General features: G+C 38.0%; 1 protein-coding gene across 6 annotated transcripts in view; it reads right to left on the reverse strand.

Annotated features, from left to right (window-relative positions):
• Positions 1-25350, reverse strand: part of RPS6KA3 (ribosomal protein S6 kinase A3) — a 124884-nt gene that overhangs the window by 84346 nt on the left and 15188 nt on the right. For 5 of the 6 annotated variants that reach the window (XM_073357139.1, XM_073357159.1, XM_073357129.1 and 2 more), the window contains 2 exons: positions 6217-6333; positions 892-973 (listed from right to left, as the gene is read on the reverse strand). In XM_073357139.1, coding sequence (XP_073213240.1) covers positions 892-973; positions 6217-6333 — 199 coding nt within the window. Of the gene's footprint in view, positions 1-891; positions 999-6216; positions 6334-25350 lie in introns of those variants that run through there. The other variant, XM_073357168.1, reaches the window with a different exon arrangement.

The raw sequence follows: 25350 nt of genomic DNA on the forward strand, positions 1-25350 counted from the left end.
TCTGTGACAAGTAGAGATTCAATCATACAAAATATGGTATCTGGAAGACTATAAAATGTTAAGACTCCTATCCTTTTCCAGGGGGTCACTCTGCATGTGTGTATGGGGAGTGATTAGGGAAGAGGAAATACAATTAGCTTCCTCTTTTCTTCAAAACATATAAGCACAATCTCCTTATATATTTATATTCCTGAATTTTTCTTTTTATAAAGTTGGTGGGTTTTGTTGTACAAAAATACTCAGTTTTATAATAAAAGAGGTATTAATGGATTTTTCAACATCACAAACTAAACGTAATTTGATCTCTTAAACTTCTCACCAAAAGGCAAGAAACTTTATCCACAAAGTTACACAGCATTTTGGAGAACAGAAATATGCCATTTAATAAGTATCTATTAACATGTCCAGGATCAAGTCAACTAACCAGAAGTAATGATGTGGCACAGCTACCTTGATGAAACATTTATTATGTCTATGCAGTGCTTCAGTAAGGGACACGGATTTTAATACTAACTACTTCAAGAAGGATTACCGAACTACATTATAATTAAGTTTGTAGTAAAAGATTTAGAAATTTCATATCTAGTGAACATGGGTTTCTGACAGGATGACAACAAACAAGTTGATCAGAACCTATCACGGAAAGAACGGTTTTCATTAAAAATTCTACAAATGTGATGCTTTCATTTATTAATCCTTTTGTGTTTATAATACGAAGATGGTACTTTTTGTCCTATTTGATGGTTTAGAATTTAAGTTAAGCATGCACATAAAAGATCTTTGCTGAACTAACTCTTTCAACAGTATCTATATTTATATTTTTGTTTGCAAAGATTAAGGTTTGGTTCATATGTATATCACTTTCCATAAATGGTTATTTTAATTACTTACCTTTCAGTGTGGCTTTTTTTAATACCTTCATTGCATAAAGCTGTCTAGCATCTGATCCTGAGATTTTTTTGACAAGAAATACCTGTATTCAATATATTAAAAATGTTCTTAAAGGAGATAAATATAAATCAGATCAGTAAATTTTGGTATCTAATTCTATTAATAGGGATTCACAGTTGTTTTTTCAACAAAATTCTTATTTGTAGCAAATGGCACACCCAACTCTAGTACTGACCACTTAAAATGATCTATGTTTGTTCATGATTATACAACTTGTGTTCCTAATTACAAATGTCCCTGTTTACCTACCACATTTCACCTCCCCTTAATTTTACTTGCATTTAAAAAACAAGAAATATATTGGGCCAAATTTATCCTGGTTTAACATAATTATTTCAGCAGTTACTCTAGAGGTGAATTTGGTTGTGTCTGAAAAGTTGAGCTAATAAGCATTTAAAAAACAATTAAATGAAACAGCAAATTAAACATTCTGACCATTCTCTTCAGTTAAAAAAAGTTTTAAATATTTCTCTTCAAGCAGTTTCACATTTTACAGGAATTAACAGGGACATAACAAAAATGGTTATAAACAAGCTGCAGATATTACATATAATTGGGATGAGTGGAAGAGTTAATTCAGAGAGGAAAAATACATAATGATTGCAAGTCAAACAACTGTTCATAAGTAATTAAAGACAATATATTAACCATAGTAAAAGGCTTTTAAAAATATACCAGAAAACTGTGAGAAGACAATTGTGCCCATCTTCTTTGTTATACAGTTTACTGTGATTGAATGTCACATGTATTAGTAAAGTACTTCCAGACCCAACTAAAGTGTGTTTCCTTTCCTTTTGCAGGAAAATAGGATTTTTTGAGAGGGACTATGTTTTTAATATCCTTAAACCAGTCAGATATGGAAGGGGATATATTGATTTCCACTGTAGACAAATTCTATGTTTAGTAAGAAGGAAAGCCAAATACACAAACCGTTTTATATTTGTATTTTGGTTCACTTATGAAAAGACATAGCAAACAGATCATGGGGTAAAGGGGATTTTCCGAGTGACAATTTTAGTATATGCTATGTAATACTCAGAGTAAATCTGGAAACACAGGGTGGTCCCACGTGTTTGTGCAAGTTACCTGACAGAGGTACGAGACACTACACAGAGGTGGCACAATCGTTATGTGAATCAAGCTTTATTGTTTAGTACAGTAAATTATATGTAATAATTTTGGGCCCATCTCTCATGTACACTAAGACCTCTTTTGATGCCAGTGGATGCCAGAGAAATACAAACAGGGCTTAGTGTTAACGAGAATCAGGTCTTTGTAGTTATTATTGCCCCAAAATTACGAGTTATTACTATTTAAGAATTGCCCAGGAATTAAGGCCTTTTAAAAATGATAAATATGTCCTCCATGAGTTCTCAAAGGTAACTGTTAATGGTTCCGAGATGGTTTTCTTTATCCTGGATTACTCATCTGTACCTGAATTTAGAGATTTTCATATGACGACTTAGGTAGCATTCCTTGACAAAGGAACAGGCTACAGACAAAGCATCTTTGGGGTTTGTTCCTGGTTAAGCCAAGGAATTACATATTCAGATGAACGGCAATGCTACTGCCAAAATTTTTATTATTATTATTTATTCAAATAAATTAACTTTTATTGGTGGTTTCTTAAATAATTAGAGGACAGATGGGAAAAAATACTTAGAAAGAACAAGACTGCACCTTACTTGACAGTTAGGCATAGATAGGATATCCTCATCTCTCTCCAATGAGGAATTTTATCCAGGACTGGTATAGAATTGAAGTGTAATAAGTTGTTAAAAAAATCTTGGTTTATGTTTATGATCAGCACCTAATCTGGATTCTAATACTAAGGAGGAACTGGAAAGTACTGTTGGCTCATATGATATATTTCAATCTTCCTTCACTTGATTGTGAGCCTTGTATATCTCCCAAATGCAGTTTAGGTTTTAAATATTTCAGTGAGTGGGAAAGTAAATTAAAAGGTTATCTGCAAACAGGGCAATCTTGCTTGTGATGGTACCTGTTTTAATGCCCCAAACATTAAGATTATTATTGAATAAGATTGCAAGTGGTTTTATCAAAATTTCAAGGTGGATTGAAGATAAGGAACAGTTCTGTCTTGTCCAAATTTTGATGGCGGTTGTTTGGTAGCAACAACCCTGCGGGGTTACTGAATATCATTAGGGCTGTTGATTAATCACAGTTAATTCACGTGATTAACAAAAAAAATTAACTGTGAGTAAAAAAATTAATTGCAATTAACCGCAGTTTTAATCGCACTGTTAAACAATAGAATACCAATTGAAACATTAAATATTTTGGATTTTTTCTGCATGTTCATATATATTGTATTCTGTGTTGTAATTTAAATCAAAGTGTATATTATTTATGATTACAAATATTTGCACTGTAAAAATGAAACAAAAGAACTAGTATTTTTCAATTCACCTCATACAAGTACTGTAGTGCAATCTCTGTTATGAAAGTGCAACTTATAAATGTAGATTTTTTTTGTTACGTAACTGCACTCAAAAACAAAACAATGTAAAACTTCAGTGCCTACAAGACCATTCAGTCCTACTTCTTGTTCAGCCAATTGCTAAGACAAACAGGTTTGTTTACATTTACAGGAGAAAATGCTGTCCTCTTCTTATTTACAATATCACCAGAAAGTGAGAACAGGCATTTGCATGGCACTTCTGTAGCCGGCATTGCAAGGTATTTGTGTGCCAGATGTGCTAAATATTTGTATGCCCCTTCATGCTTTGGCCATCATTCCAGAGGACATGCTTTCATGCTGATGACGCTCATTCAAAAAAAAAAAAAAAAAAAAGCGTTAGTTACATTTGAGACTAAACTCTTTGGGGGAGAACAGTATGTCCCCTGCTCTGTTTTACCCACATTATGCTGTATATTTCATGTTATAGTAGTCTCAGATGACGACTCAGCACATGTTCATTTTAAGAACACTTTCACTGCAGATTTGACAAAACATAAAGAAGGTACCAACATGAGATTTCTAAAGATAGCTACAGCACTTGACCCAAAGTTTAAGAATCTGAAGCGCCAAGTTCCAAAATCTGAGAGGGACGATCTGTGGTGCATGCTTTCAGAAGTCTTAAAAGAGCAACACTCCGATGCGGAAACTACAGAACCCCAAACACCAAAAAAGAAAATCAACCTTCTATTAGTGGCATCTGACTCAGATAATGAAAATGAACATGCATCGTCTGCACTGTTTTGGATTGTTATTGAGCAGAACCTGTCATCAGCATGGACGCATGTCCCCTGGAACGGTAGTTAAAGCATGAAGGGACATATATTTACGTGCCAGATGCACTAAAAATTCATATTGCAACACCGGTTACAACAGTGCCACGAGAAGGCCTGTTCTCACTTTCAGATAGGGTTGCCAACTTTCTAATCGCACAAAACTGAACACCCTAGCCCTGCCCCTTCCCTGACACCCCGCCCCCACCTCACTACATTCCCCCTCCCTTGGTAGCTCGCTGTCCCCCACCCACTCACTTTCACTGGGCTGGAGAAGGGGGTTAGCGCTCTAACTGGGGCCAGAAATTAGGGATTCGGAGTGCGGGAAAGGGCTGCAGGTTTAGGTAGGGGGATGGGGTGTGGGAAGGGTTTGGGCTCTTGGGTGGGGGTGCAGGCTCTTCGGTGGGGGTGAGAATGAAGGGTTTGGGGTGTAGGCTAGAAGGTGGGGCCAAAGGATTTGGAGTGCGGGAGGGGGCCGTGGTTGAGGCAGGGTATTGGGGGGGGGCGGGCTCTGGGCTGGGGCTGAGGGGTTTGGGGTACAGGAGGGGGCTCTGGGTTTGAGGGAGGGTTTCAGGGCTGGGGCAGGTGGTTGGGGCGCGGGCTTACCTCAGGAGGCTCCCAGTCAACAGCATAGCAGGGCTAAGGCAGGCTCCCTGCCTGTCCTGGCACCATGCTGCGCCCCGGAAGCAGCCAGCAGCAGGTCCGGCTCCTAGGCGGGGGGTGGGGGTGGGGGGCAGGAGGCTCAACGTACTGCTCTCAGCTGCAGACACCACCACCCCAGCTCCCATTCACTGCGGTTCCCAGCCAACGGGAGTGCAAAGCCGGTGCTCAGGGCAGGAGCAGCACACAGAGCCCCGTGGCCCCCCCGCCTAGGAGCCAGACCTGCTGGCCACTTCCGGGGCGCAGCATGGTACCAAGATAGGTTGGGACTAGCCTGCCTTAGATCCGCAGTACCACCGACTGAACTTTTAATGGTCCAGTCAGTGGTGCCAACCGGAGTTGCCAGGGTCCCTTTTCGACCAGGCATTTTGGTCAAAAAATGGACACCTGGCAACCCTACTTTCAGGTGATATTGTCAACAAGAAGCAGGCAGCATTATCTCCTGCAAATGGAAACAAACTTGTTTGTCTGAGCAATTGGCTGATCAAGAAGTAGGACTGAGTGGATTTGAAAGATCTACAATTTTACATTGTTATTTTTGAATGCAGGTTTTTTTGTACATAATTCTACATTTGTATGTTCAACTTTCATGATAAAGATTGCATTACAGTACTTGTATTAGGTGAATTGAAAAGTACTATTTCTTCTGTTCTTTTACAGTGCAAATACTTGTAATCAAAAATAAAGATTAAATGAGCACGGTACACTTTGTATTCTGTGTGGTAATTGAAATTAATATATTTAAAAATGTAGAAAACACCCAAAAATATTTAAATAAATGGTATTCTATTATTGTTTAACAGTGTGATTAACTGTGCGATTAATTTTTTTAATCGCTTGACAGCTCTAAATTTCGTTATTAATTCAATGACTATAGGACCAAAGCCCATTTTCTGTAACACATGAACAAAACTAGAGCCATTCTACATTGTGAAATACTTTTTCCTTACTGATGGCCATTCTGCCTACCACTTGTTTTTTCTTTCAGGTCTGACAGTACGTTAAAGATACATGGAATGGATCTATTCAGGATGAATATACTCTTCCATCTTAATACGGAATATCTTAACTTCAGAAAACTTTTATACCAGAGTTGCACAAGGAGAGAATTCAGGAATCTTTTTGAGGTTTACAGAATAGCTAAATTTGGAACAGATTTACTGGTTTCAAAAGGATCTGCCTGAGCCTGAGCACTTTGTTAGTAAAGACCAATTTAGAAAATAATCTTGACCTGGACTAAGGCTTGAATATAAAAATCTGACTGCTATAAATATTTCACCCTTATTACTGTCCATTCCAAGGGCTTCTGACTTCCCTTTTGATAACCCACCCACAAAAATATGTACAACATACCTTTCCAAAAGAACCCTGTCCTAGAACCTTAAGAAGTTCAAACTGTGATGGGTCTGCTTTCTCATGTCCTTCCTTTACATGATGTGTTATTGCAATCTCTTTGATATTGCCTTCTTCCTAGCAAGGAAAACATAAGAAATAACTCTAGATTAATGTCATGCCTTCCAAAATATTTTGTAAACATCACAAATCTATTCACAAATATCAGAGATACTGAAACTGACCAGGTAAAACAATTAATAATCTAGAATTAAATCTAATCCTGGGGGATTTTGGAAGAAAGAGTGATGTTACATAATTCTATAGCCAATTCTAAGTTTGTATATGAAGAGTATAGAAATAACAGAAATCAGGACAATGAACAGAATGTGTCATCTGGAAAAGCAAAGGATGTGCAAATTTTCTCCCAAAGTTAAGAGACTTATGAAAAGTAAGCAGCCATCCTGTTTTTGAATTGCAGGATGGTACACTGAGGAATTATTACATGAACACAAAGTTAAGTTATTACTGGAGGTCACTTTTCAACAAACAGATACTTTATAAATGCATTTTTTCCTCAAAATATGCAGCTTTAGTTGCTGCTTGCTGGCACATCTCTATTTTAGCTATACATTTGTAACCTCCTCCATCAATCACCACTGCAGCAGAAGCAGCAGAAGAAACCTTGAGTAAGTTTTTAATCCACACAATGTTTGTATAACAGTTTATATTCCTCACACAGGATGTCCGTATTTCCTCATCTTGCACAAACGTTTTGGGGATTTAACAACTGTGTGTTGCTGCTTTCTCCCATTCCAAGTTTTTCAACGGGGCCCAATCCTATGACCTGTTTCAGTCGCAATGGCTGACACTGCAGGTTTCGGTCCCACATGTTTAAAAAAATTAAATGCCAAAAATGGACTTGGAGTTAGAGAGAACAGAGAGAAGAAAAGGGTCCTCCTTTCAAGGTACTTACACTTAAGATTTTAAGTCATTTGGTAGAAGGCTTTGCTACTTTTTATTTCTTACTGTCCTCCCTTTCCTGTCTAAATGTTACCATACTTATTGTTCCTTTCCTGTTTGCATATATATTCTGTCCTCCTCCTCTTGAAATTTTTTTGGTGCTTTTAAATTCTCTCCCATTTCTATTTCTCATTCTTTCTTCTGCTTCTCATTCTTTTATAGCTTCCAGTGCCTTTTCTGCTCCAAACATGCCTATGGTGTGATCAGCCCAAAAATTCACTGACAGGACCAGGAGACACTCACGGATGCTCTTGTCAGGAACACAAAGATTTAAAGACAACCCCCAATCTTCTTGTTGCTCAGAAGCTGCTGCTCATTTTCATGTTTAAGATACTGTAAAATATGGTTTAACATATCACCACACTGACAATGGCCTTTTAAACACTGGGTTAAAAAGTAATTTTGCTGGAACCATGTTAAAACATTTTTTACAATCTTCATTTCTGTCATGGTAAAGGTCACACAAGCATGTTATAAAATAGCAGTATTAGCTTGGTAGATGTCTAGTATTACACTTTTAATTGTTCAAATAAACATGTTTTGGCTCAACTACCAAACAAAAATACACTTTTCATTAGGACATTAAGAAAAAAAGTACTAAAATCTTAAATTTAAATAAAAGTTTTAGCTATTTATTTAAATCACAATTAAGTGCAGAGATTTGAAAATCACCTTGATTTCAGAGTCTATCCACCTTGCCTGCTAGGCATGGAATAAATCCAATAGCCAGAGGAGAATCCAAAGAGTTTAGTTCAAGACTTAACTGCTATAAATATGCACACAAACTTGTGCAAATAAGGTTTAGAAGTGCGCCCAGTTGGAATGTTTCTAGAGATTAAGAAATGTGATCAAGCTGACCTCATCTTTCCAAATAAATAAGTATGCCCCTGCACATCAGGCATATCATCAAAAAATTAAGTCAATATTTCAGTGTAATATACTCTTACAAAAATGTTGTATGCTGGATACCTGAAATACACTGGTAGTGTAGTACTCTTTCCAGAACAGCACTACTCTTGCATACATGTTTATTTTAAAATAATTAACCTGAAAGGGATTTTATACATAATCACACTATTAGAGATAGAAATCTGAAGTCTTGTTAAAGCTTCTCTCAGAAGTACATTATAATGACCTAAATAAGGAAGCTCATCAGTTATAACAATTACTTATTGATTCCTTGCAACAAATTAAAATAAAAACCCTATCAACCTTTTTTTTTGAAAAATCACATTTCACATTTCTGATAAGACTTCTGTTAATTCACAATGCTATCTTACATTTGCCAAATTAGAATTTGATCTTCATTATAGGCAAATCTTCTCTTCTGCATCTACCTCAAGAAAATAGTTTGGGCACTGGGGAACTCTGAGGGAAGACTGAACCAATCCTTACTTGGATCCATTCTTTAAAGGGTGCTGCAGATTTTTTAGCATTTTCTTCTAATGGGAGAGAGCGGTCAGCAGAAGGCTTCACATAGCAGTGAAATCTACCAGCCTTCTCTGTTCTTCAGTTAACTCTACTTTGCACACATTCAGGTAGAAAGCACCTGAGAATCAGGGCTCCTTGCTGCGAAAGAGCATTTTAAAACTGACAAGTTATCGTGAAAAGAAGACACAAATTGCACATCTTTTGGCACTGCTATTTCTTTGCCATCATCATCAGAACTTCTAAAACAGAATCATCTTCCACATTCTCATCCATTACTGGCAGCCTAAACAGCACTGACTGCAAGCTATCCAACTAATTAAGACAAAAGACAACAAACATGCCAAAACTACATTTAACTGCTTGTGCAACTTTCTCTACATTCTTACTTTTTTCCCATGGACTGTTGTGGATAACATCAAAATTGCCTTTACAACTATTTTCTAATCTGAAAACATTCCCCCCCCCCTTTGTTTTACCCCTCCCGCTAGTCTCTTCACTTCTTCTGAATCTGCTCCTCTTTCCCTCTTCTGTCTCCTTCATCCCCCTCTTCCTTTTTCTTTCCACTTTGCTTATCCCCTTCCAAGTAAATCTCCCTCCCCCTAAAAAACTGTGTAACACACTTGCTATCACCACATTGTTCGCTCTGTGCGCTATATTCCTTCTCCACAGTCTTGTGTCAGTCTTGTCTATTGAGACTAAGTTCTTAGAGGCAGGGATGGTCTACTGTTCCCTTTGTACCATGCCTAGCACATGAGGGCCCCGTTCTTGGTTGGCCCTTAAGCACTATGGTAATAAACATGATTACATTATTATTAATCAAGGCCAGCAAAATCTAGTTGTATGTTTGTTCTCCAAATTTTGCACTTGTTCCATCTTTATGGTCTATCACCATAGGTCTGCTATTTGACTAGATCTGGCTTTTTCAGCACTATTTCTGACAGTTCTATACATTTAAGTGCATGAACTACAGCTAAACATGTACATTTTACATGTGACCGCTTGAGCACAACAGATTTAGAAATGCACTGAAATTCCCATTCCCCCCCCATGTGTTCACAGACTGGCTTTTTTTTTTTTTTTTTGAAAAACTCTTATTAAAAAGATCCAGAGTCATTAGTGAGTAAAATTAATCCTATTTACAGTTTACTTCTAGTCCTGCATAAGCATGTGGATGAACATACAGTGTGTCTACGGATCCTTTTCAAATTTACATATAGTATGGACTTTAGAATAGAGAACCTGCATCCTTAATGTGCAATACAAGCTTCTCCCCCGCCCCCCCCTTTTTTTTAAAAATAGGAAAACAGAAATAAGAGCAGATGTCGATTTCTGGTGCAAAATGGCTAAGAATGCTTACCGGACATTCCCCTAGCATCAGAAACTATCCATAAGGTGGTGTTTTTGGAGGGAGAAATATTTGTTTTAATGCGGTCGCCTTCCACTCTGTTGTTGTAGAGAGCATGACAGAAACACTCTGATAGAGTTATTCACAGGTGAACCTATACATTTTTAACCTTTAAATTAAGGATGTGATTAGGGGATTAGGTACTTTTTAATCTTTCCACTGTAGTTTTACAAAATTCCAGGTGAGGGAATAGCACACTACGGAAGAATTGTCTGAGTATATACTGACTGTAGATATTTTCTGTTCCTGCACCAACCAGCTCTATGGAGACCTGGATCTCCACAGACTACATTATCTGCTCAGCTCAACAGAGGTGGTTGGCTAGACAACTGGCTTTACCAGTACCACTCTAGAAAACACAAATAAGGTGCATGAAACACAAGAAAGCAAAGGAATATTACTATCAAAGAAGAAACTTGATTTTAAACTAATACAACAACTGTGATTTAACTAGCTTTCATACCCCTGGTTGCCCTGGGTACCCTGTTCCTCTCAAAAGATACCATTTACCCAAATTTTTTCTTAAGGCCTTCATACAACAGTGCATAACCTAATTCTGTCTCTGCGCGCCCATCCTGTGTGCTGAAGGAGGCATGAATACCATGGGAAAAAATGGTGTGTGTATTTAAGAGACTATCATCATGCAGATACCCACAGAGGCAGAATTTAGGTTGGTCAGTCAACCTCAAATTTTCTAATTCCTAACGTTTGAATGCTTGACTTTGCTACCTAAATAATATTCTTTAAACGTAGTTTTTTAAAGTAAGAGCTCCTTACTTGGGGGTGTGAATGTGTGTGCATGTTTTTAAAAGGAATAAACTCCACCCACCCTATCATCATCAGTGAATCTTAGGTCTTCAATACTGCAGCACAGATAGTTCTGTCATTCAAATAGTAGTAAACTACATTAATTGGCAGCTGTTATCCTGGAAGGGACAGGAAGTGGGAAGGAAAATGAGCCACTGAGGCCAGGTGCTGGGTATGACCGGGCTTTCTCTCTCCCTTCCTTCCCTGGGACTAGAGGAGCTCCTGCCTCACACAGTAGCCCTCGAGAATAGAAAGGAAAAAATGGACTAGGTACTAGGTCTTGAGGAAGCCTAGCCTGTAACTCTCCCCCAACTTTTTCCACTCCCACTATGGCTGCTCTGGCAGCTCCCAGTGTTCCTAGTGTGTTCTGCTGCAATAGTGGCATCAGCCCACACTTAGAATATTCATGTTCAGACATTTTGGCACAATTTTTCTGGAGTCTTGCAAATGACAAAAGGAAACAGATTTTCAACAGTTTATATTCCAGCAAAGCCTTAATGTAATGTCACAAGACAAAGAACAGGCACTGCCCTCGCTCCAGCGGTTTCTCCATGTTGAACTCAAATGCCTGCTGCAAACAATGGATGTGTTAAAGCTCTCATAAACAAGGTAATCTTTTTTTTGTAATGGCATTAGGCAACTTAAACATAGTGGTTGCTACCAGCTCTCCCTACAGTGAGATTCACAGTTACTAAATAAAGTTTACAAGGAAACAAAATATAATATGACAATGAATTAATATTCATTTCTTTAACAGTATCACAGTGTGATGGTTAGGGCTTGTCTACATTGGGAACTTATTCCAGAATAAGGTAAGGTGTGAATTTAAAGCACTAAAGCTTTTCTGGAATAACTCCCTCTGTGAACACGCTTATCCTGGATTAAGAATATTCCCCCCACTCCCCCACTGTATCTTAACCTGTTTCCAAATATAAATTTCCCTTGCTATACAACTCTAAAAAAAAAAAAAAAAAGTACTGAATTCCCCTAAAGGTGTGCTATCACAATTACCCTAGATTTTGGAGGAGTTTGTATACTAATAAAGCAAAGGTGTGATGGAAACACACTAATGAGTTTATTATAACATATGAGTCTCATCTGAGAGGCAACAGAAAAGCAAGAACATGCTTAAGTCTTTGCAGGATCAGAACTTAAGATTGTAAGCTCCTCAAGGCAGCAACTACATCTGTATTCATATTTCACAGTATCAAATACAACACTGGTGCTTAAACAAGAACAGTGACACAGAAACAAAAAGCTAACTCAAAGAATGAAACACCTGGTGTACTGGAAGTTAATTTGTTCAAGAGGAGGAACACTTTCATTTTACTGTTTATTGATTCACAAGGGTGAAATTGACCAGAGAAATGGTTGTTTTTTTTAAACATGATTAACCATGCAAAATTCACCAATAGAAGACTGATTAAATTTTTCTTTTGAGCAACTGGTCACAAACTGGACCAAAAACATACGGGAAAGAGGTAAGGGAATACTAGCTCACAGCTTTTAGGCTGCAAGATAAATACCTTATTCAGTTGTAGTGCTGGAAATATTCTAAATTGTGTGTGCATCTAGCAGTATTTCTATTCTAGTATTAAACTATATGCTTTCTTGCATATATTTTGTACTTATTTTACATTCGAGGCCAAATAAACATTGCTTTAATTTAAGATATCTGGACTCAGATGTGTATAGTGTTATTTTGGGAATACCTCTTGGGTAACCCATTAAGGGGGAGAACTGACCTCAGACCTTTAGGAGATGGAAACAGAAGAGCAAACTGTCTGAGCACTTTTCATATTGCTGAAAAATCCCAGAGAAGCAGGAGCCTTGAGGTTTGGTATTACATTATACATTATTCATATGCATTATCTGAATTTACACTGAAAGGTCAAAGAAGGTATTTGTTTTGAGTATCTTGTGCAGACTCACAGGTTCTTCCTAATTCTCATTTTTAATTCTCAACTTTCTTCAAAATAGCAGTTTTCATGTACTTTTTTATTGAAGTTGTCCATAATTAGATCACGTTTCAATTCATTTACAAATATCTTGTTCACAAAAACTTTTTGTACATTATTTCGACCAATCCATGTAAAATACCCTATAACCAGTTGTAACTATAATAGTTATGCAGTTGTATCATTTGGACATTTGAATTTACAAACCATCACCTATGAACTCCCCCTAGGAAATTTTCAGTCATGGCACCTATGATGTAGTTTACAGTAAAGACTTTGACATAAAGGTTGTAAATTCTTACTATGTGTTCATGGTCTCCTTACAGTTAATATACAATATTTCTGTAGCTATATTATTAATTTGCACTGATAAAAAATTAGAAAATTCATTGCTCAAATTTAACTAGTTTTCCATCATCAGAATGGTAGTTCCAACTAGATTTTAAGATACCTAAAATTCTCTGCTTGTTTATGATCTAACTAATCAAATTAAAGCCACCAATTCAAATCAGGAACAGTTTGCTCTGGCACACTGAAGCCAAGCCTGGAGTATGAAACTTATTTCCCCAGGCTGGGCTTTTAAGGAATCTTTGAGACAAAGATATATATCCACAACATAGATCCTTTTTATAAGGAATCCATAGGAAGAGACTATGAAAAACAATTTTACTGAGATAACTACTGGCTCTGAATGCAACAGATTAATAAGGAAGCAGTTTAAAAATAATTTGGTTTTGTGAACATTGTTACTGAAATGCTTTAATATGCCTGAATTCATAGTTAGTCTTCCTAAAGGAACTCTGAGACACACATTGCCTATGAAATTTAATAGTTTAGACAGTAATCATCTTGTCAGAAGATCAGTACATACATTTCAGATATTAGTTTTCTTGGAGAGAACAAATAAAACTATAGGAAATGCACTGGAGTCCACCATGCTTTATTATAACATTCAAAATATCAGCCCAGTAAAGCTGCTATTGTCTAACAGAACAGAACAGTAATACCAGCTGTAAGCAACATGAGTTGATCTTGAGTGGTAACAAATTTAATATAATCCCTCCTCTTTCCACAATGCTAGACATTCCATCTGATGTCATTTTAACAATCACTTGTGCACACAAACAAGTGGTGACAATATTCCTCAGACTCTACCAAAATAAGCATTTTAAAAAAAATATTTTGATGACAAGTTTACAAAAAAAAGTCAAAAATTTTATATAAATTATAGGTCAGGGAGAAAAGGAAGGAAAAAGAGCTCAAAAGAAGTATAACGATGGTCAACAATTCACATTAACAAGAATAACCATTAACCACATCCTAGTCCTGCCTCCAGCCTAATTTTTGGATTTTAAGAAATATTCTTTTATATTTTGATTTATTTACATATTTTTAATTCCGGGTTTGGGTCACATAGCGTGACAATGAAGTTAGAAGTTCTGTTCATTTAATATCTTAAATGAATATGGAAAGTAGCTGGTGGTTTTACATTAATTACTGTTTGATGCTTGCTTGTATACTTTCCACCTGAACTGTGAACTATTGTAGCAATATGTACTACAGGTTGAGCCTCTCTAGTCCAGCACCCTTGGGACCTGACCAGTGCCGAACAAGAGGATTTGCCGAACCACGGGAGGTCAATATTGTAGCGAGTGAGTCTCTTTATTTTAATCTCGCTAAGGCGAATAAACGAAACAACGCTTGCAACACCGCCTAGCTAAGGCTTACTGGCTCTCTTCATAACAAAGTGTTAGTGTTGTTACACAATTTTACTGTATTGGCACAAGGAAATAAGTTGATAAAGCATAAAAAACATGAAATAAAATCATGCCGGACCATGGATGTTGCCGGACTAGAGAGTGCCAGACTCGAAAGGTTCAACCTGTACAACAGAGTAGTAATGTTACTCACAATTTCTCTTCTTTGTTAGGCAAAGCATTAAAGGTTTGCAGAAAATGCAATAAGTTTACCGGTCAATAAAATTATAATTTTGTTTATGTTGATGAGAAAACTAATATAATCTGGTATTAATATTTGAGTGTATGTGTAAAAACATTTTGAATACTCTTTTTTTCCCCTCCATATTCTAGAGATTAATCTAACAAAACACTCAACTGCCCATTTGCCCTAATTAAAAAGAGAAAAAAGGCTCCTGAAGATTTTCTGATGAGTCTTTCAACAGCCCTTCTGCTGACATTTTGTGCTGCTGTTTTGAAGTGACATTCAATGAAAAAAATCAGACTGAACAATGTATATTCATAACACAAGACATTTAGTATCATAGTGGGGTGCAGGCATCATTAATCAGAGACTGACATATTACTTTTACTGTACTGCATGTTTTATTACAGGATTGCAAATGGGTGAAGTGAAAATAGACCTAGATGGGCTTTTTGGAACTCTTCCATCCTACACGTCCTATATAAAAGCTTGCCATTTTATCTTAAGATGCCTTTCAAGAGTTCTGTAAAGCTTTAAGTTTCTACATTAACTGCTACATGCATTTCTAATGTTTATATAACTGTCTTGTAAGTGTAAGCATCTCTATTGGTTAAAGTAACTTGCTTGATTTGGTGACAGATTCTTAATAAGACCAAAGCAAAAGAGTACACTGATTTTTTTTATATTCCATATGTAATTAGAACGATGACGGCACAAGAAAATATTTAATAGAACATGAGTAAATTAGTAAACAATAACTACATTAATCTGTAATTTAACCATCACACAATTTCTGGCAAGTCAAAACACAGAAAATGTACCTTTATGAAAAAAAAGATGTAAAAATCCTCTTTTTCCAGTGCATTCACGCTCACTTCACAACGATTAAGCAAGTTATTTTTTTCCTAAGAAGCAAGATGTCAAATAAAACAAGCTTGTAATTCATTTAGTGAAAAAGTGGTTACTAATTTTTCGTAACTGTTGTTCTTTGAGACGGGTTGCACGTGTCCATTCCACTGTTGGTGTGCATGCGTCCCCTGCACAGCTGTTGAAAGTTTTTCCCCTCGGTGGTTCCTGTCCGGGCAGCTTGAGCATCCTCTGCTGCTGCACTCTGCTGGCATCAGTATGAAGGGCCCAGGTGACCCCAAGCCTCCTCAATTCCTTCTTTCCAGAAACTCCGGTGTAGAGGGGTAGGGTGGATGGCTTGTGGAATGGACATGTGCAACATATCTCGAACAGTTATGAAAGGTTAGTAACCATTTTTTCTTTGAGTGACTACACATGTGTATTCCACTCTTGGCAACTCCCAAGCAGTAATATAGGTGGAGGAATCAAGAGTTCATGTACACACGGACTTTAGAACAGCTCAACCAAATTTGGCATCATCTCTAGAGTACTGGGTGATGGTGTAATGGCAGGAGAAAGTGTGCACTGATGACCAGGTTGCTGCTTTACGAACGTCCTGGATAGGGATCTGAACTAGTAATACTGTTGAGGATGACTGCGATCTTGTGGAATCAGCAGTCAGTTTGACTTGTGGTGAAATGCCTGCCAGATCAAGAAATAATCCAAGACAAAATTCTTTGAAAGGAGCCTGGAAGACCTTTCTTTGTTTGCTAGAGCCACAATCAGTCTGACAGACCAACAAAATTTGCATGTGGTTTTAGGTAAAACACAGGTAAGTTGACTGACTTATGAAAATTTGAAAACTACTTTAGAGATACACCCTCATCTGGGTTTTAAGTAAATCTTATCTTTCAAAAAGACTGTATATGGTGGTTCAGATGTGAGGGCACGCAGTTCAGAGACCCTTCTGGCAGAAGTGACAGCAATTAGGAAAACCACCTTCCAAGAAAGACATAGTAAGGAGCACATTGTTAAAGGCTCAAATGTTGGTCCCATTAAAGCCTGGACAAAACCAAGTTCAGGTCTCAAGGGCAAATGGGTTCCCTTAATTGAGAGTACCACCTTTCTTTATCTGATTATCATAAACATTGTAAGGAGAGTGATCACTTTAGATAAGCTATTACCAGCAGGAGAGTGGGGCGAGGGGAGGTATTTTTTCATGCTTTGTGTGTATATAAAAAGATCTTCTACACTTTCCACAGTATGCATCCAATGAAGTGAGCTGTAGCTCACAAAAGCTTATGCTCAAATAAACTGGTTAGTCTCTAAGGTGCCACAAGTACTCCTTACCTTTCTTTAAGGAATCTTATGGTCATGTCATCAGAAAAAAAGAGTTATCCATGTGAGGGTGGAAAGCTGGTATTGCTGCCAAGTGAAGCCTGACAGAGGAAATTGCTAAGCCCTGTTGTTTCAGGTGCAGCAGACAGACTCCAGTTTGACAATCTCAGAGAGAACAGCTTCCATTTTGACATGTAGGCAGCCCTGATGGAGAGTTTTTTTACTACTTCCTCCAAGTAAGCCTGTTTTCTGAGATTTAGCCATGGAACTTCCAGGCCATTAGATGAAGGGACTGCAGGTTCGAGTGGAGCAGCTGACTGTGGTTTTGGGAGATTAGATTCAGCTGCAGCAGGAATGAGACTGGAGATGCCACTGAGAGGTCCAGTACAGTGGAGAACCAGTGTTGGCAGGGCCATGCTGGGGCTATTAATATAGCCTAAGCATGGTTGGCACTTGACTTTTAGTAGCACTCTGGGTAGGAGTGGGAAAAGAAGGCATCTGTGATTGAGCCCAGACCCTGGTCTTGGAGGGGGCAGAACTGGTGACATTTTCTGTTTGACTTATTTGCAAATAGGTCTATTTGGGGAGTCTTCCACTGCTGGAAAACGCATCTGGCTACCTCTGGGGGAAGAGACTACTCATGATGACTCAAAAATGACCTGCTCAGGCAGTCTGCTGACTTGTTCTGCATCCCTGGAAGATGAGAGGCCTCAAGGTTGATTGAATGGGCTATGCAAAATTCCCACAGGTGAACTGCTTCCTAACAAAGGAGGGATGAGTGAGCTCCTCCCTGTCTACTGAAGTAAAAAATAGCTGCAGTGTTGCCTGTAAGAACAAAACAGGTTTTGTTATATGAGGAAGTTGTCATATGGGGAAGGAAAGCCTGACAGGCAAGATGAATCACCCAGAGTTCTCTGATGTTGATATGAAGAGAGTTCCTTCAAAGGACCAAAGAGCCTGAGTTCAGAGGCATGAGGTCCCCACCCTACAGCCGAGAGTCACTGAGGGTTGAGGGCAGATGAAGGGGACACTACACAAACATTGAGAGGGTCCAACCACCAATTCAGGGAAATTAGTATTCATGCAGGAACCATGTGCACAGCATCCAGCTGAAGACGGCTTAGCAAGTACACTGAGGTCAGCCATATTTGGAGGCGTCTGAGATGCAGTCTCATGTTGTACTACATATGAGCATGAAGGCATGTGCCCTAGGAGCGTCATGCAGTTTGGGACTGTTTTGACTGGAGGAAGCTTCAGGTGTGTCACTAGAGATTGGAATCTTGACTGGGAAGGATGCTCTGGCCTGGGTAGAGTCCAACACCATCCATATAAACTCTATACTGTGTACTGGGCACAGGGTAGACTTGCCTGCATTGATCTATAGGTCTAAGGCCTTGAATGCTGACTGAATGAGTCGAATGCTGGATATAACCTGGGCTTTGGACTGACCCCTGACTCGCCAGTCATCCAGATAAGGGTAGACCTGCACTCCTAGTTTCCTCAGGAACTCTGCTTAGCTATGCATTTTGCAAACAAACACTCAAGGAGCTGCAGGGAAGCTGAAAGGAAGCACCACAACTGGTAATGTGAGTGCTTCACTACAAACCTAAAGAACTTTGTGTGCCCGTGGTATACTGACACATGACAGTAAGCGTCTCTTAAATCAAGGGCAGTATACCAGTCTCCAGACAGGGAATGCTGGATGCCAGGTTGACCATACAGAACTTTCTCTTTCAGATAGCTGTTAAGCTGATGCAGGTGTAGAATAGATCTGAGACTTCCCTTTGCTTCCAGGGTTAGGAAACAACAGGAACAGAAACCCTTCCCTCTTAAATTCTGTGGAACCTCCTCTTTCTCACCCATCTGAAGGAGAGATGGAACCTTCTGCACCAGAAGTTCTTCATGAGAGGGGTCCCTGAAAAGGGAAGGGGAGGTAGAAATAATCTGAAGGGTGTATCTCACTTCTCCGGTGCTTAACATCCTGCAGTCTGGGCTAATATAGAACAGCTCTGAGGATGGGAAACGTTGGACCCGACCTCCAATTAGAAGATGACTCTCCTTCCTCTCACCACAGAGGTGCAGTTTCAGACAGTTCCAGTGATCAGTGCCGAACTGGAGAGGCCCACAGAAAAGCAAGCACCATGGGTTTTCCTTTTGACAGTACTGAAGGGCCACCCATCAGGTGTACACGAGGCTGGCACAGTACTGAGCGCTGTAGTGTTCTTGTTGGGTTGATGCACCAATAGCATCAACTCTCGTACTGCCAGAGATACCAGCACCAACAGGGTCAAGAGTTCCCTGGCAGCCGCAAGTACCTCTGGTGTGGTCAGTATCAAGACAATGTTGGTACAGTGCGGTGATTTGCACATGGGAGGAGCTCGTTTTGGCTCTGGACTCAGCAAAGCCTGCCTAAGTGTGGAGTCAATGATGCCATTTTCTGCAGTACCAAAGCAGAGGAGTGCTTAGACTTAGACCACACACTATTCTTAATCATATGCCTACCAGACTTCAGTGCCAAGGATCTTGCCCTTTCGGCAGTCTGCTTCTTGAGTGTAGGTTGCTCATGGACATACCTTATTGCAGGAAACAAAAGGCTGGAATCCCGGTGATCAAGGCATTCCTTGGAACTGAAACTGAAAGAAACTCTCAGACAGGGTAAAACCTAACTCATCTCTAATAACGTGATAACCACTAACTTATTTACAATAAAATACAAGAGAACACTCCACTCAAAATCCAGAAGAGAGACTCTGGGTCTTTCACCTGCACAAATATGGAAGTGAAGAACTCTCAAGAATTCCAGGAATAGGCAGTTCTAGTGGAGTTTAGTGGATTTCTTTCATTTCCTTTGTCTTTGCAGTATGAGATCTCTCTTCAAGCTTCATGAATAGTGTTTAGATTAGGTGAAGAGGTGCCTACCTCCATGGATTAAGTAACAGAAGTAATAGTTTCCATCCCTCTCATGTTTGACCCCCAAAACATTCAGGACTTTAAAGATGAAGACCAACACCATTCCTTGTCTTTGGAAGGGAACAGTTCAGACACTTGAGACCAAGTCTTGTGCGCACAAGAAAAAGGCACTGGGTCCACAATGGAGCAGCTCTAAAGCAAGCTGTAAGTACTGTGCCAACAGTTCGGCATTCTTTAGATATTGTAGCACATCACTGGAAAATCTGTTAGGTCTGAATTGGGAGACTGAAAGAGATCTGAGAATTTTTGCTCTCAGAATACTTACTAACAACTGTTAGCTTGCTAAACCTATTTCCTCCAAAACAACATATGGGACCACGACAAAAGATCTAGGGTCTGTCAATTTATATTTTATGGTGAGAGAAATGAGATATGGATGGCCATAACAGGCACATCTGAACCTGCATGCTGACCCAGTTCTGGACACAGGATTACACCCTTGAGTTTGTATGTGAACAGCAAGCATTGCTGACAGACTGACCAAAGAATGGTCAGAGGAGAGAACTGTTTCAATGAGAAGTTATTCACAATTCTCTCTGCAACTCAGAAGAAATTCCTTTGTTGAGATTACAGGTGATTACTATTGTAATTTCACACAGCTTTCTCATACACAATTTCCATACCCAGATGTGGCCCTCAGGCCAAAATGTTTGCCCACCCCTGCCCTAAAGGAAGGTGTTGAATGTTAAAGAGTTTTTGGAACATATTCCCCTCCAATCCACTTTTGGTCAAGGTGAACAGACGGAAGTGGCCAATCCCAGTGAGTTATGTTGCTATCAGACCTCAATAGGCAAACGCAAAAGACAAGCTGAAAGACCAAGCTGGAGATGTGAGCTGTTGTTGGTTACAGACATTTAAAAAACTATTAGATTAATATTGTAATGCCAGAAAGGGCATTTGTGATCAATTAGTCTGATCTCTGGCAACAGTCTATAGATTTTCACCAAGTGATACCTGAATCAAGCCCATTACTTCTGGTTGAGCTAGAGCATGTATTTTAGAAAGACACTCAATCTTGATATAAATATTTAAAGTGATGACAAATCCACCACGCCCCTTGGTAAGTTTTTCCAAATGTTATTTATCCTCACTTAAAAACTGGCACTTTAATTCTAGTCTGAATTTGTCCAGCTTCTGCTTCCCTCAGCTGATCTTGTTATGCCCCTTTCTGCTACATTAAAGTGCCATCTACTATCTGAAATGTTTTCCATGTGCAGGTACTTATAAACTTTGATCTAATCACCGCTTAACCATTTCTTTGATAAGCTAAACAGACTTTGCTGATTAGTCTCTCATTGTAAAGCAGGTTTTCCAGACCGTAAATTATTCTTCTCTCTTTTCTGAATCCTTTCCAATTTTCAGCATCCTTTTTTGAAGTGTTGACAGTAGAACTAGACAGAGTACTCCAGTAATGGTTCACTAATACTGTATACTGTAGCAATACCACCAACCTACTTCTAATATTTTCCTGTTTATACATACAAGAACCACATTTGCTCTCTTAACCACTGCACCATGTGCTCATGTTTAGAGGGTTTATTCACCATGACCTAGAAGTCCTTTTCTGAGTCACTGCTTTCCAAAACACAGTCTCCCATCTTGTCAGTGTGACCTACATTCTTTGTTTCTAGATGTACAACCTTGTATTTAACTATTAAAATTCAGGTTTAAGTAAGACTAGCATATAGTGTGAATCAGATGGCTCTCTAAAACTGAGAAGACAGTTACTCTCCAATTAATCTGGGTCATCTGCAAACATTACCAACAATATTGTTTTCTTCCAGATCATTAATATATTGAATATCAATGAGGCACGTCCAGATCCCCATGGGTTTACTACACGGGTGATGTTGATGGCCTGTGAAACGCAGAAGATCAGACTAGAATATCTAGTGGTCCCTTCTGGCCTTAAATTCTTACTAGAATCTCTTCCATTGGATGATTCCCCATTTAAAATTATATTGAATTCTGAAATCTGTTAGTTGAGACAGCTTTTAAAATCCAATTGATATAGGCCACAATTTAATTTTGTAGAGAGCTAGTTTTTAAATTAGAATGTCTGGATCACAATTAGGGAATCCTTACCTTATTTTTGTAGATCCAATATCCATTTCTATGTAAATGGGAACCAGAAACCAGACATTGAGACTGAGCTCCTCTGCTGGTTTGGTTTCCAACAAAAAAGGAGTTATAAAAAAAAATAAAAAAAAAAAAATGTAAGAACTGTCAACTTTCTATAAGAACAAAAGATAAAAGACCAGCTCTAAAATGAAAATCTATTTCATAACTAAATATGAGTTAAACTATTTCTGCAGAGTTGAAAACTTACCTTTTCCCCCATAGCACTTATTAATAGTTCCTGCCACGGAGAGCAACAGTTTGTTATTGTAATGTACACTGTACTTATTGGTCAATGTTGTTTTTATTAAAAGTAACATTACTAGAGTTAGTCAGGCATGAAGGGTTAGTCTGTGTTTGGAAGTGTTATCTGGACAGCCATAAAGGATAGAAACTGTTTTTGTACAGGAAACTGTTTTTGTATAGATTCTATGAAAGGTAATAGCAGAAAAAAGTTTTACTCACTATGGGCAAATGGATTTTTTCAAGTCTTATGAGTATTCATCAACAGAAAAGATATGAATGAAACTATATAATGGTAACTATATGAAAAGAGAAGCATTGTGGGAAGTTACCTGGGTCTGTTGCAAGCACGGCTGGAAGTTTCCTCTGCCTATTTATTTTAACCCCTGAATGCATTTACCAATTACAATTACTACATCTGGCAAAGTTCTGTGATTTATACTGAAAATACACTATATGAAATTTCTAATAGAAAAATAATATAGGGAATAATTTCAACATCATTTAGTACATTTAAAGTGTCTGTTAATGAAGTTACATAATAATAATGTTCTGGTACCCCACTGTTAAGGACACTAATCCTACAGAATGATATCAAGCGATTTTAAAAGGATGACTCAATGTTGGCACAGCGCCCTGACTCATACATAATTTCCTTTTCCTCCCCTCCCTTAAGTCAGGAAGTCTCCTAGATGCATTTACTTTCTGTAGCTTGCTATGAATGTCAGGACAAATCACTTCAGTGCTATCTAGAAAACTAAAATACCCCCCTAAACAAAACTTTGTAAAAGCAAACAAACTGTACAAAATGCAAACCAGTCATCTTTTATCTGATATGCCAGAGTTTAAGAAATGTTTTTTGCATTAAAAACAAAATTAAAGTGCGTATAGTGTGGTAACACTGTTACGTGTGTTTTTAAAATAGCAATCACTCTCCATATAATCCTCTAAACTTCAATCTAAGTTACACAACTTCAACTATGTGAACATAGCTGAAGTTGACATACTTAGATTGACTTACTATGGTGTCTTCACCACGGTGAGTCAACTGCTGCCTCTCCCCCATCGACTCCACCGGCGCCTCTCGCAGCAGTGGAGTACAGGAGTCGATGGGAGAGCGCTCAGGGATCGATCTATTGCGTCTAGATTAGACGTGATGAATCGACCCCCACTGGATCAATCGCTGACCGCCGATCCGTTGGGTAGTGTAGACATACCATAGATAAGGCCCTCTGGTCACATATCTGGTTCCAGCAGTGCTGGGAGAGATGAACTCTAAAGATGCTTCTTCCCTCAAAGTTCCTTTGGTCTCCAGACTTTGAAGTACAGATACAGGGAGAAGGAGGAGGTAACTAAGTTCCCCAGGTACAGCAGCAGGGTGAAATCCCACTGCTAAGGGTGAAGTAGAATTTCAGGATCAGTTGTCAGAGTAACAGCCGTGTTAGTCTGTATTCGCAAAAAGAAAAGGAGTACTTGTGGCACCTTAGAGACTAACCAATTTATTTGAGCATAAGCTTTCGTGAGCTCAAATAAATTGGTTAGTCTCTAAGGTGCCACAAGTACTCCTTTTCTTTTAGGATCAGTTGTAAAACTGTACAATTTCTATGATCTAGTTAATCTAGGTATTATTCATAAAAAAACTACATTATATTTTAAAACTACATATTTTTCTTTCAACAATACAAAATTATCGCATGAACTAGACTATGGATGTCAGCATAGGAAAAAAACCATTCAGGGTATAACTTGCATTTCCTAGTGATTTCAATGGAAAGTTCACAAATTTTGATCCTATTCTTTGTGAGCACTTTCAGTGAAAGCAGTTAAACATTCTTTCTATTAAAAAGAGAAATTCAGCTCCCAGTGAGGTTAGAAAAATTTCCTGAACATATGCAGTACCCACAAATTTAGAGAAAAATGGAGGGAGTATCAACCCGATGACAGAACAACAATATTTTATTTAGAGTCTACTGCTGCTGACACCACACACAAACAATTTCTATTTTTATTAAATTTGACAAAAAAACTATTTTAGAGGTATACTAAAATTTATCCTGCCTGAGCAACAGCATATACACAGTGGTTTGGTCAAATGAATCATATTACAAATTCCTCTATGGAACATTTCAAAGCCCTCAAAACTTCAAATATATAGCAATGCTGCTAAAAAAAAGTAGCAAGTCAATCTTGGCCAATTTTCTGTTTATCAATTCCATACAATTTTGCATTTTAATTTTTAAAAACATTTTAAAAAGTAATACCAGCATCCTAAGACACATGAGCAATTCTTCAAACTGAAAAATGCTTAGACTCATTGGAGGAACAGTCAGGCAATATGAAAATTCGTTTTTGAGCTTCAGAGACAATAAAATTATAAATGTTACGGTATGTATTTACATAGGAATATTGCATATATCTTTATGACTAGAAAATTGTGTAAGAGAAAACAATTGTGTGCCTAGAAGGTTCCATTAAACTATGTAAAAAAAAAAGAAATATAAAAAATGCACAATTTGTTAAAGTTAAAAATTGCTGTCTTTGGTACCATTTAAATTGAGCTAGGCATATAATCTCTTAAAATCTTAGCTATAATCCAAGCAAAAAAGTGTCACTTTTCCTTATAAGCGGTCGGCTACTAGCTTCTTAATATTTAAAAGGAAGACATTTAATGTCATTTATAAACTAAAATTCTTTGAGTTATATTCCAAGATACGTTAAACTGCATTTGTATAGTACTTTGCAAAAATATCAAAAGCTAACTACTAAGTATTAAGTTTAAAACAAACCTGGAATTTGACCCAGGAAATTGTAAAATATGCTGTTAACAGTCAAAAATATTCCTGAAGAAATGCTACTCTGAACTTAAGTTTAACAGAAGGTGAAGGTTTCCACTACGTTTTAAAAAATATATGAATTGAATACATAAATAATAAATTGAGAGATCAGAAGTTTACGAGTTAGTTCAAACATAGATGTAGTTCACAGAGCAGTAAATATCCCAATCCACCTTAAAAATTATCAGTTTAACTACAGTTTCCACAATGCAAAACTTTTGTTCAATTATTTCAAATTAGA

This window comes from Lepidochelys kempii, chromosome 1, assembly GCF_965140265.1.
Source record: "Lepidochelys kempii isolate rLepKem1 chromosome 1, rLepKem1.hap2, whole genome shotgun sequence".
Lineage (NCBI taxonomy): Eukaryota > Metazoa > Chordata > Testudines > Cheloniidae > Lepidochelys > Lepidochelys kempii.